General features: G+C 38.0%; 1 protein-coding gene across 9 annotated transcripts in view; it reads left to right on the top strand.

The window, feature by feature from the left end:
• Positions 1–12,172, top strand: part of PPP1R12B (protein phosphatase 1 regulatory subunit 12B) — a 216,497-nt gene that overhangs the window by 88,683 nt on the left and 115,642 nt on the right. For 7 of the 9 annotated variants that reach the window (XM_027609982.2, XM_027609978.2, XM_027609977.2 and 4 more), the window contains exons 12-13: positions 12–137; positions 6,598–6,780. In XM_027609982.2, coding sequence (XP_027465783.2) covers positions 12–137; positions 6,598–6,780 — 309 coding nt within the window. Of the gene's footprint in view, positions 1–11; positions 138–666; positions 708–2,512; positions 2,608–6,597; positions 6,781–12,172 lie in introns of those variants that run through there. The other 2 variants (XM_027609984.2, XM_027609983.2) reach the window with 2 other exon arrangements.

The raw sequence follows: 12,172 nt of genomic DNA, 5'->3' as shown, positions 1-12,172 counted from the left end.
TGCCTCTACAGAGAATCAGCTGTTAATCTAGTGAGGAGTGGTTCATATACACGGCAGCTGTGGAGGGATGAAGCAAAGGGAAGTGAAACTCCACAGACAGTTGCTCCTTCTACCTATGTATCGACCTACTTGAAAAGGTACCAGGTTCCACGGGATGGGAGATGATTTTTCTTCACTCTGGTCATGGGTGTATGGGTAATAATTGCATGCCGTTTTATATCCAATTAGCACCATGAAAATGAATCAAAAAACGAATTACTTTTAGATTTCTTGGGAGTAACAGCTTGACTAATTTTAAATTAACATTAATTTATTTTCCTAACTGAATTAAAGTAAGCTAATTCCAAATTCTCACCACAGACAGATCTGAATTTATACTTTCTCCTCTCAGTCCTATTAAAATCTTCAACTGGAAGTGACTTCTAGTAATCCCTGAGCAGGACTGAATTTAAATCACCTTTGTCCAGTAGCTAGCTTTCCTTTTTCTAAAACTAGAGTAGTTCATATCTCAAGTTACATTTTTATGGGGAGGAAGGGAGGGACCCTATAGGGTGGTGAGGGGGGTGGGTAATGGGGACAGTTTTGAATTGCATTAAAGAAGTTTCATATTGAAGCCTGTTAATTTAGGGACTTGAGTTTTTTTTTTATGACTTTAATGGCCCTCAGATCCATCAAGATGTGAAACTCGCAAGTTTGGTGCAGAGAAGGTACATGGGTTTCCTTCCCCTTTTCTCATCTATATTCTCTTTTCTGCAATTATTTTCTTTGCCATGTACCAGCCAGCAAGCAAAGCACCTTTGCCAGAGCCATTAAACTATAAGATATACTTAATGAGTATTTTAATTTGAACTTTGCTGCTGATGTCAAGAGTGATTCTCATTTCTTACTTTGAATTCTTTCTTCACTTTTATTTACTCAACCCCTCCAATTGCCTCTTCATGCCATGGACTTCATCATTAGGTTTTATAGGATTGGTTGGCTGCCCAAGAAACAGCCTTTTGCCATAAACTATGTGTTTGGGTTTAAAACTTAATTCCACTTGATTAGAGGAATCTTGTCAACTAGTTAATATCAGAACATGGGAACTAGTAAGCCATAAAACAAACAGCCACTGTAGCCTTTTGATGGTCTTCCGTTCTGCAGAGATCATTCAGCGTTCTCACTGAAGCTTCATTATATATACAAACTCAGTGTTTTTGGCTTAATGAAGCTATCACTTATTTGTCTTCAGGACTAAGGTCTTAGTCTATCTAGATACATCATTACGCCTTATGGTTGCATCCAAGACCAAGAAAACTTTTCTAAGAAAATAACATTCTAGTACTAGGAAAGAAAGCTGCATTTAATTTCCAAGCATGTTGTTACATTGTGGTGGGGTTGTTCTTTTTCGTGATCCAAATCATTAACAAATGGGTTGAGTGAGTAGCATCTGGATAGACAGGTATAGTTGGCACAATTATGGTAAACAGAGGGAAGGGGACTGCCTCTATTTAGGATGGAAAGCTTGCTTAATTATGTGAGTGCTTTTTGAAAGAAGATCCACAATTTGCTTCATGCTTTGGATTTCCAAACTTCTGTCACCCTTAAAGCATTTTTTGATTATACAAAATCTCATTTTATGATCTTTTCAAAAGGGAATTGTATGCTATCACTATTTAAAAAAGAAAGTACGAGAAGACATTTGGCCATCTTGGGCTCCACCGGGCCTCAGCAAACTTTCCATTTTCTAGTTCATCTCTTGTCCTTAGGCAGAAATTCCTTTCCTGTGTCCCAGTAAAATGCATCTTAAAGTAAAAGGCTTCATAGCTTGTTTTGGTCACCCCTGCTAGTGTCATTAGTATAATAGTCAAAATGTTTTTTTAAAAAATTCTAATCCAAATAATTTTTTGCTAATTGAGATGGTTCTTACTTATCTTCATTTGAAACAAAGGAAAGTTGCCTTCTGCTGCCCATGCAATATTATTTTCTAGACTTAAAACTTTGAATCCTCCCAAGACTAGGTTACATAACCACAGTTCTCAGACATTTTTTTTTCCACAGAGCTTTTTTATTCTTCTCCACTCTTTAATTTTAAATTTCTACTCCAAACCTCTCCAAATTCTTGGTCTTACTTTAGCTTCTGCAGTGCTACTTCTGTATCAGGTAGACATTTGGGGTTGCATGATTTTTTTGCCTTTGGGGTTTGTTGGGAATTACTTTTTCTAATAAAATTATTCTATTTGCTAATATTTCTTAGCCCCTATTCTGTTCCTATATACTATTCTTCTGCTTTCTCTTATTGCATATCATTTCTCCTCCATGTTCCTTCACTCTTTTGGATGATTGACAAATGCCTGCTTGCTGCCGGTGACCCAGCTCTAGCTGGAGTTGATCACTCACTCCACTTCCCAGTTGCCATACCCTCTCTTTGGTCTACATTCCTTTTAAATGCACAATCTGGGGGGAAGGTGGTGCTGGGAAATGGTGGGTGAGCAGCATGTCCTGAAGAAAGTGACTGTGTGCTGTTTTGCAGTGCTTCCTTTGGTAGAAGTAGTGACCCCACAAGTCCCTACATTTCAGCCAATCGCAATTCATCTGCTACCTCACCCATTACCATTGGTTCATCTACCTCTCGGGGCAACAAGTGGCAACCTGCCTCTTCTTGCCCTGCACCAATCAGTGCAAACACTACTGCATCTGTACACCATGGCAGGTAAGGCTTCTTGGGGCCATTTGAGTTACAGTCACCAAAACTCATGCCTCTGGATGCACATATGAGATTCGAACCAAAGAGACTTTGGCACTGGGGAAGCAAGTTTGAATTCTTGTGAAAATGTCCATGATTTAACAAGGAGGTTTTGTTTGGACTTGTATTAGCCACTCAGCAGTTGCTCATTGAAAAATCATAGGGTATATATCTTGGTACTTGGTGTTTAGGCATCAACTGAAAATGACTGCTTTTGTGTGATTACTATGTAAGGGTCTCATCCTATTATGGGAAAGCACATATTAAAAATATCCCCATACTTAACTTACATTAATTTTCCAGTGAGTAGGAATCTCTTCTACTTACTCTTTTTTTCAGAGGATGGCATACAAACCCAAATCAGAAGAAAAGCTAGCTCTTGTTCCAAAAGCTTCCTATAGCTTTCTGAAAATTCCCAGCCAATCGGAGCATTTTGCTGGAAACACGCGGGAGGGAAGAGATTTATGTTTGTATAAATTTGTCTAGATTTGTGGTATTCCCGGGGCCATGGTGTCTAGTCTGTCTAAGGGGTAGCATGGGGGTAGCATGGACAGGGCTTCATCGTGAAAGCACAGTAGACTTCAGCTGTGGTTTTGGCTATGGCTTTCAACCCTGTATGTATGCTCAGAGACCTTTTTACTTTGGGGTATGGCAAAGGGACTTTTTGAGGGCTTGTTTCTAGAACTGACACAAAGAAAATGAAAAACATTAATGATGATAGTGTTGCTTGTTGCTGCAAGAACACTGTTGGTGGTAGTACTTGATTGATTTTTGTCCATTTATTAGATTTCTTTCCTTAAAGTAAGTGGCGATCATTTGTTTGGCCAGGAGGGATAGGCTCAAGATGGATTATTAATAATAATACTGATAATTATGTAGAAATTTATTAGGTCCTCATAATAATTCATCTGCACAGGCATAGTAAATATTATACCATAGGTGAAGAAACTGAAACACAGGTTACTTGCTTAAGTATTAAGAGCTGAAACTAGGGAAAAATAGTAACAGCTGCCATTTGTTGAACCCTATCACGTGCCAAGCATTGCCTTAGGTACTTACAGAAATTACATGAGCATTGGTTTACTCACATGTAACAGTAAATCTAAATAATTGAGGCTAAAATATGGTAAAGGTTTATTTATTTTTTTCTCTCACTTAAGAAAGTCCAGAAATAGGCAGGGCTGGCACCACAGCTTCAAAGTCCTTAAAGAATCCTGGATCCTTCTGTCTTTCTGCCTCACAATCCTTAGATCATGCTTCCGTTTCCACAGGTTGCCTCATGACGTAAAATAGCTGCTGAAGCTCTAGCTGACATGACTGCATTCTAGGCAGGAAGAAGAAAGAAAGGGGGCAATACAAAAAGAGAGAAGGCCTCTGAACTGTTTTCCCCCAAAGCACTAATTTTCTACTTATGCCTCACTGGCTACCTGTAGCAGCCAGGGAGACTTTGGAAGATGTGAATTTTTAACTAGGTGCAATGCTGCCCTCAATAATTGACGGGTTCTGTTAGTAAGAAAAGGAAAATGAATATAGGTTGGGCAACTTGCTATCTCAGGCACACATATTGTTTATAGAGAGGCCTCCAGCGTATGAAGTACCATTTTTATTTTATGGGTGTAGTAACTGAGACCCAAAACTTAATCATCTGCCCGAGGTCACATATCTAGTAAGGAACTGAGGCAGGGTTTTAACCTAGATTTGTCCATGTCAGAGATCCTGTTTCACTATTTTGTTTCCACTGAGCTTATGTTTTATTCTGAGCTCAATACTAATGTTCTTCATACATTATTTTATTTAGTTATCACAAGACCCCTGCATTTTAAGGTATCATTATTCCCGTTTTACAAATGAAGAGACTAGAGAGGTTAACTTGGCTGAAATGTAACCCCACATGGTTCCAGAGCCTCTGACCCCTGCTCTGCAGCTTTTCCTATTCTGGCAATCGTTTTTTTTTTTAAGATTTTATTTATTTATTAGAGAGAGAGAGAGTGAGAGAGCATAAGCAGGGGGAGCAGAGGGAGAAGCAAACTTCCTGCTGAGCAGGGAGTCCCATGCAGGACTCCATCCCAGGACCCTGGGATCATAACCTGGGCTGAAGGCAGACGCTTAACCAGCTGAGCCACGCAGGCGTCCCTTCCTATTCTGTTCTTAACATTCTACTTAGAAAATTATACCATATATCAAAATAATAGTACAAGTTCTATTCTGTAATTCAATAAAATAAAATCCTTGGCGTTTCCACAGCAGAAAAAAATCTCAGGGAGAACAAAACATGTTATTAACCTAAAAAGAATGTCAGGTAAGGTGTTTTTTTTGTTGTTGTTTTTTTATGTTATGTTAATCACCATACATTACATCATTAGTTTTTGATGTAGTGTTCCATAATTCATTGTTTGCATATAACACCCAGTGCTCCATGCAGTACATGCCCATCCCCCCACCCCCCTCCCCTCTAGAACCCTCAGTTTGTTTCTCAGAGTCCATAATCTCTTATGGTTTGTCTCCCCCTCCAATTTACCCCCCTTCATTCTTCCCTTCCTGCTATCTTCTTTTTTTTTTTAACATATAATGTATTATTTGTTTCAGAGGTACAGGTCTGTGGTTCAACAGTCTTACACAATTCACAGTGCTCACCATAGCACATACCCTCCCCAGTGTCTATCACCCAGCCACCAATTTTTTATAGTTTGGTTCTGGCTAATTTTATTCGTGTGTCCTATAGACTCATACATTTTATAAGTCTGAGGAATTTAATTTCACCTTTTTTCTGAGTCATTAATTGCTTCTGGAGAAGTGGCTTGTGTTTTTTAGATACCACTTCAAAACTGTTCTATTTTTATAATTGCATCTAGGTACCATATTTAGATTTTTTACAATCTGATTATTGCTTTCAAGTTTAGTCTAATGATGTGATTATTTGAAAATGAGCTTATAGCTACTTATAAGCATTTCTGGTAATTGTGAGTAGGTGAAAAAAAAACAAACAGATTTTTAGCATTCATTATTTTCATTGCTTTTCCCATCTCTCTGAATATCAATTTTGGATCTCTGTTACCCCAGCAACAAGCTGTGACATCACAAATGATAGCTTTTTGGGTGGAGAGCCAATGGTTGCTCTCAACTCTTTGTTAAGAAACAAAGATCTTGTTTTCATGTAAATGAGTTTAATTATACAGCTTGCTGTTGGAAAGTCTGCAGTTAAGGTTACATATAGAATCTTATTAGTTTTTGTTTCTGTTGCTCATGTATGCACTTAAGAATACAGGCAATCAGGCATTTGGTTAAATATAAAGAGAGCAGTTGCTGAGCTAGGTGGGAAAGAACTAAACATATGAGGTTGTATTTATCAAATATCTCTGGAATCCAAGAAGATGGTCATCTAATCCAGGCTGAGGACTACCAAAGACTCTCACTGCCAAGAATTAAGGGGCAGGTGGAGAATAATATCGTAAGTGACTTTAGTGTTGTTTTCATGTGTGTGGAAAGGCCCTGCCTCTGTGTGTGTGTGTGTGTGTGGAGACCAGATGGTGCTCAGGAGTCATTTAAAGCACTCTTGCATATGTCACTATCTTCCTTGTGCCATAGCTCATTTTTAAAAAAATTTTTAATCTCAAGCAAAAAAAATTTTTTTTCATGAAATATAACTCTTTGGGCAGAGGATATCAAACTAAATGTATATAATCATACTGTTGTATGAATTAAGAGCTCAGAATTTAAAAAACCAGTCAACCAGCCAACAAAATTGGAGCAAGAAGATTCTCTAGTTAAACTTATCTCAAACCCTCTGTCTGTGTGCTAGTGCTTTGTTATGTAGCATGCCTAACCATTCTCTTTCTGCTTGTGTTTTTGTGTGTCTGTGTTTTTTATTTCAGGACTCCTTACAAATCCCAGGCTGACTCAACAGCAGAGAAAACAGCAGACAATGTCTCTTCTAGCACCCCGCTCTGTGTGATCACTAATCGCCCTCCACCTAACACTGCCAATGGGGTTACAACTGCCACTCTGCTCTCCACTCCTGGAACAGACTCCTCTGTGGAAGCCAGGGACAGGAGGAGGTATGTTCTGTACTGATTTCATTTGCGGGGTTCTGCTTTGAGGTAGGAGATAAAGGAGTGGGTGTGAAGTCTTTCCCCCAATCCCAGATACATTTATGAAAGTAGATCTTTATATTACAGTTTGGGTTTTCTATTTTGCCTCTGGGAGATTTTTGACAGAGATCTTAATTATTTCTGATAATATTTAACATAGATACTTATCTTTTTTCTATTTGTCTTATAAAAGAAATCAGGGTCAGGCATTATTTCCCCATTTTGTGATGGAGAACCTGAAGCACAGAGAAGGATCTTTTCTTTTGTTCTGAGGAGTCCATGAAGATTTCTCTGGCAGGAAAGAAAAGCAGTATCATGAGAAAGGCTCAGAGAAATAAAGCTAGGATATAATTTTAATTAATTTAGGAATACCAGAAAAAGAACTGAATAGTATATGATGATATGGTAGAAGGATAGTGACTAGTAACCATACAGTTTCTTTAGAGAAAAATTATGAGAGAGCAGTCATGAATTGGCACAGGAGAGATTTAAGGTAGAAGCTAAGAAGAACTTTTTGATTGTCATTATTAGGAGATGTTCGAAGATGTGACCAAGAAGAATGGGACATTTTCTCCCATTTGAAAAAGTGTAAAAAATAGAATGCACTCCATTTGGCTGTTTCAGATCTACTTAAAAACTGAAGCCATACTTACCCTTTTTTAAGACTATAAAAGGAAGTGAAATCTTATCAAAATTTAGATTTCAGTTTGGCTTCATTTTCTTTTGACTATCCAAAGGAAGAAGATTTTATGTTTGTGAGTGTGTATATATGTGTAATAAGTCAAGAAGTCTTATCATCTACAAGATACAACGAGTTAAACTTTTCAGATGTTTGTTTATTATAAAGACAGTTCTAAAATTAAAATTTTGAGAAGTGGAAGGGAGATGTTAAGTGAGTTGAAAAATAGTGTTTTTTTCTTCCTTTCTTTTTTCATTTCTTTATATAAAAATAGAAGAAAGTCAGTTTTCTGGGCTAACAGGTTGCAGAGCATCATCTTTTCCTGGTTTCCAGCCAAGGAAATTTTAATAAATCAATCTTGACTATTTAATGTTTATATATTTAATAGCTCAGATGGAATTTAGGTATTATTAGTTTCATCTAGGAACTAAATGCAAAAGTAACATTTTCTGAATATTAGCTGAAAAAAACTCCCTTTAAAAATTCCTTCTGGGCTGAGACAAGTAAAATGAGTTAAATTCATCATTAAGATCATGATCCCTGTAAGGATGGGTAAATCAGGCTTTTTATCAAACTGCATTATTAAATATTTAGTTGCATGCAGCATTATTTAGAGAAACCTAGAGAGACAGTTACTGTCTTCTGGAATTTTTACAACCTATGAACAATAAGATAGCACCTGCTACAGATTTTAATTTTGTTTTAGAAGTTTTACTTAAGCCACAAATATTTATTGATTATATACTGTGTGCCATGTATTATCACTAGGACATAATTCCTCAAGAAGCAGCAAATATAAGAAGAATTAAATCAAAATATCACTGAATTATGTGAATGTGGTGTATCAAGATAAGTGAATTTTTAGGATGGCACAAGATAATAAACGGGGATATTAGATATTTATTAGATAAATAATCTTAGACAAATTAAATAGGGTAATGGCACAAGATAAATAAATAAGAAGATATTACATAAAGAGCTGTTGGACTCAGTCACTAGCATTCATTCTTTTCAAAATATTTGAACATGTGCCATTGCAAAGTACTATGATGAACCCAGGTAATACAGCAGTGAACAAGGAAAACAATCTCAGCCCTTGGGGAATGTATGTGGTAGTGAAGAAAAACAAACACTAAATAATTGTGATATATACTATGAAGAAGTAGTGTGAGTTGTTATGACAGAAGATCTGCCTACAGAAGACTTCCCTTCTCCTACAGAAGGTTATCTTAAGAGTATGATGCTCTTGTGGACAAATAATAGCTCGGAGAAGGGGATAAGCATTCCTGGCAGAAAATATGGCTGTTGAAAAGCCACTAAGGTGGGAAGGTGCTTGATCCTTTGGAGAATTTGAGAGAAGATGTTGTGGCTTTGGGGTAGAGAGTTAGGGAGAGAGCAGTCTAAGGTGAGGCTTGAGGAATAAATAGGAGCTATATCATGCAGTCTTACAGCTGAGGACAAAGATTTTGGATATATATGTTAAGAACCATGATGAGCTACTTGAAGCATTTTTTTTGAACAGCTTTATAAAGATATAATTTATATATACCATATAATTTAAGGTGTACAGTTCAGTCATTTTTTGGTATATTCACAGATATGTGCAATGATTACCACAGTCAATTTTAGGACATTTTCATCATCTTAAAAAGAAATCCCATACCTTTAGTTATGGTGCCCCCTACTCCCACCCCATCTTCCCATCCCCTAGACCTCAGCAACTACTGATCTATCTTCTGTTTCTGTAGAGTTGCCTATTTTGGGCATTTCATGTAAATGGAATCAATATGTGTTCTTTTGTGACTGACTTCTTTCACTTAGAATAATGTGTTCAAGGTTCATCCATGTTGTAGCATGTATCAGCACTTTATTTTTTTAATGGCCAAACACTATTCCATTGTGTGGATATACTGCATTTTGTTTGCCACTTGTAAGTTGGTGGACATTTGGGTTCTTTCCACCTTTTGGCTATTTTGAATAATGTTACTATAAACATTCACGTATGAGTTTTTGTGTGGACATATGTTTTTCTTTCTTTTGGATATATATGTAGGAGTAGAATTGCTGGATCATACAGAAAATATGCAAAAAGCAAAAAGATAACATGATCTGGTTTACATTTTTTAGAATTCTGGCTTTTAAACTCTGGGTACAGTATTCCATATGAATTGGACAGGGTAAGAATGGACAGGAATAGATGTGAGATGAGCAGTAAGGACACTATTGCAAAAGAAGGGTGCATGAGAGAGAACATTGGCTTGCACAGAGGTAGTAGTAAAAGGGATGGAGAAAAGTAAATGGACTCAAAATTTATTTAGGAAAAGGTTCTAGCAACATGGTAGATGGATTTATAAGGACTCCTTTCCCATTATAAACGTAGGAAAATGTAGCTGAGTTCAGAAAAGTGAAAGGGAACTGCTAGGTGACAAAAATGAAGAGAATCCAAAGGCCAGAATGGTTTGAGTGGCCCAGGGTTGGTATAAGACGTCTAGAGTAGATGTTAGCGTCTGGAGGCTCAGGTTTTAGTGCCATGCCTGGGTGTAGGAAGCATGGCTTTGGACCTGACTAGGCTAGGAACTGTAAGTAATAACCTATATAAAGCTGGAGTTCTCAAAAGGCTGCCAGTTCATGAAAAGGGTACTTTGTCTATGGCCCCCAAAAATGTCAAGGATGGCGCCTATTCAAGGGTCTGAGCAGGGACAGAAAAATCTTTTGTGGGAAATTTTTACTACACATATAGTGTGGAAATCCTAAGCCAAGAATTTTTTTTTAAGATTTATTTATTTAGGGGCGCCTGGGTGGCTCAGTCATTAAGTGTCTGCCTTTGGCTCAGGTCATGATCCCAGGGTCCTGGGATCGAGCCCCGCATCGGGCTCCCTGCTCAGCAGGAGGCCTGCTTCTCCCTCTCCCACTCCCCCTGCTTGTGTTCCCTCTCTCGCTCGCTGTCAAATTAAATAAAAATCTTTAAAAAAAAAGGTTTATTTATTTATTTGAGAGAGAGAGCACGGTGGGGAGGGACAGAAGGAGGGAGAAAGAATCTCAGGCAGACTCCACGCTGAGTGCGGAGCCTGATGCTGGCCTTGACCTCATGACCCTGAGATCATGACCTGAGCTGAAACCAACGGTCGGATGCTTAACCCATTGTGCCACCCAGGCTCCCCGCCCCCTGCCCCAGAAGCCAAGAATTTAACATAGAAACTAAGTCTGCACTCTTGAAACTCTGGCGCCATTGGCACAGACAATGTAAAACCACCATGAAGAAACACATCGACAACCCAGGGTACAAAGGATTTCTATAAAACAGTTGCCTACCACAGACAGACTCACACAGGAAATGAACCACTCTGAGAAAAAGTTAACAGATGCAGCTTCTTAGATACTTACTTTTAGAAGTGTTACATGCAGATCATTATGTAGTAGAATTTTTGGATGCAAAACAGAAACCTCAAACTATTATTTAATTTGGTAACAATAATTAGAAGTGACCAGTTGTACTGAGGATAGACACATCTATAAAAATGGCAAATTAACCAGAAGTGGTTCCTAGAATAAAATATTTTGGAAATGTGTTATTTCTATATAGAGTCCTATACATGGGAACCTACATATATAAAGCATCTAACCATTTATTGAGAGACTGCCATGTGCCAGGCACAGTTATTAAAGATACAAGGTCAAAGAAAAACATCTTTCCTGCCCTTGAGAGCTTAAATTTATCTATTGTGGGAAGGCAAACAAGCAAATCAAATAATATAGTCAGTTGTTAAGTGCTCTGATAAAGATATGTATAGATTGCTATGGGGGCACAGAGAAGGGGAATCTAAATTAGCCTGAGTAGGGTGACAGAGAAGGTGTACCAGAGGAGGTGACTGGAGTTGAATTTTGAAGGCAACTAGAAGTGAACTATAAGTAGTAATAGGAGGCTGGTATTTTAGAGGGAACACAAGAAATTCAAGAAACAAGTTTAATATGCCTGAAGCTGGGAGAAGGCAAGGCTAGTGTTGTATTTCTGAAAGTGTGAAATAGATTTAGATGAATTAAAAAATAAATAACAGTCTGTGGGCAAATGAGTTTGTGAAAGAATGGGTTAAAGGAAGTTAAACAGGATTATTCCAAAACCTTCTCAGGATCATTCCTCTCAGGGGGGTGATGGGGGCGGTGGGGGGGAGTTGGGTGTAGAGAGGGGAGTGTGGGTGTGGTTAGAATTTGCAGCATTTTCCAAATTTGTGTCCATCGAATAGTTTTGTTTTGTTTTTTTTCACAGAAACCCAAGACTGGTATTCCACTGGGTATACTTTGGAAATTGTGGAGCTAGAGAGGTAGGCAGGAACGAAGTCATGGAGATTTTTGTTGTGCTATGCTAAGAAACTTGAACTTCTGTTTTCAAAGCTATGGAATACCACTGAAGTATTTTCAGCTGGGGAATGACTTGATCAAATAAAACATATCATTTAAGCCTTTACAGAATTAAAGCCATTTAGAATTTCTCCCTCTAGACAAACATAAGCTGAAAGAAAAAAAATATCGCATGTTTGAAAACAGCTAAATTTTCCTTCTGAAAGAGCATGCTGGGTGCTAGTTCTTCTCTTGAAGGGGCAGCTTTCTCTGTAATCAGCTCATTGTGGAAGCATTTGGACTCCTGCTGGGAACCATGATGGAGGCCTGAAGCTCACGTTCACA

This window comes from Zalophus californianus, chromosome 10, assembly GCF_009762305.2.
Source record: "Zalophus californianus isolate mZalCal1 chromosome 10, mZalCal1.pri.v2, whole genome shotgun sequence".
Taxonomy (NCBI): domain Eukaryota; kingdom Metazoa; phylum Chordata; class Mammalia; order Carnivora; family Otariidae; genus Zalophus; species Zalophus californianus.
Note: the sequence above shows the minus strand (reverse complement) of the source record. Positions and strands in the feature narration are given on the sequence as shown.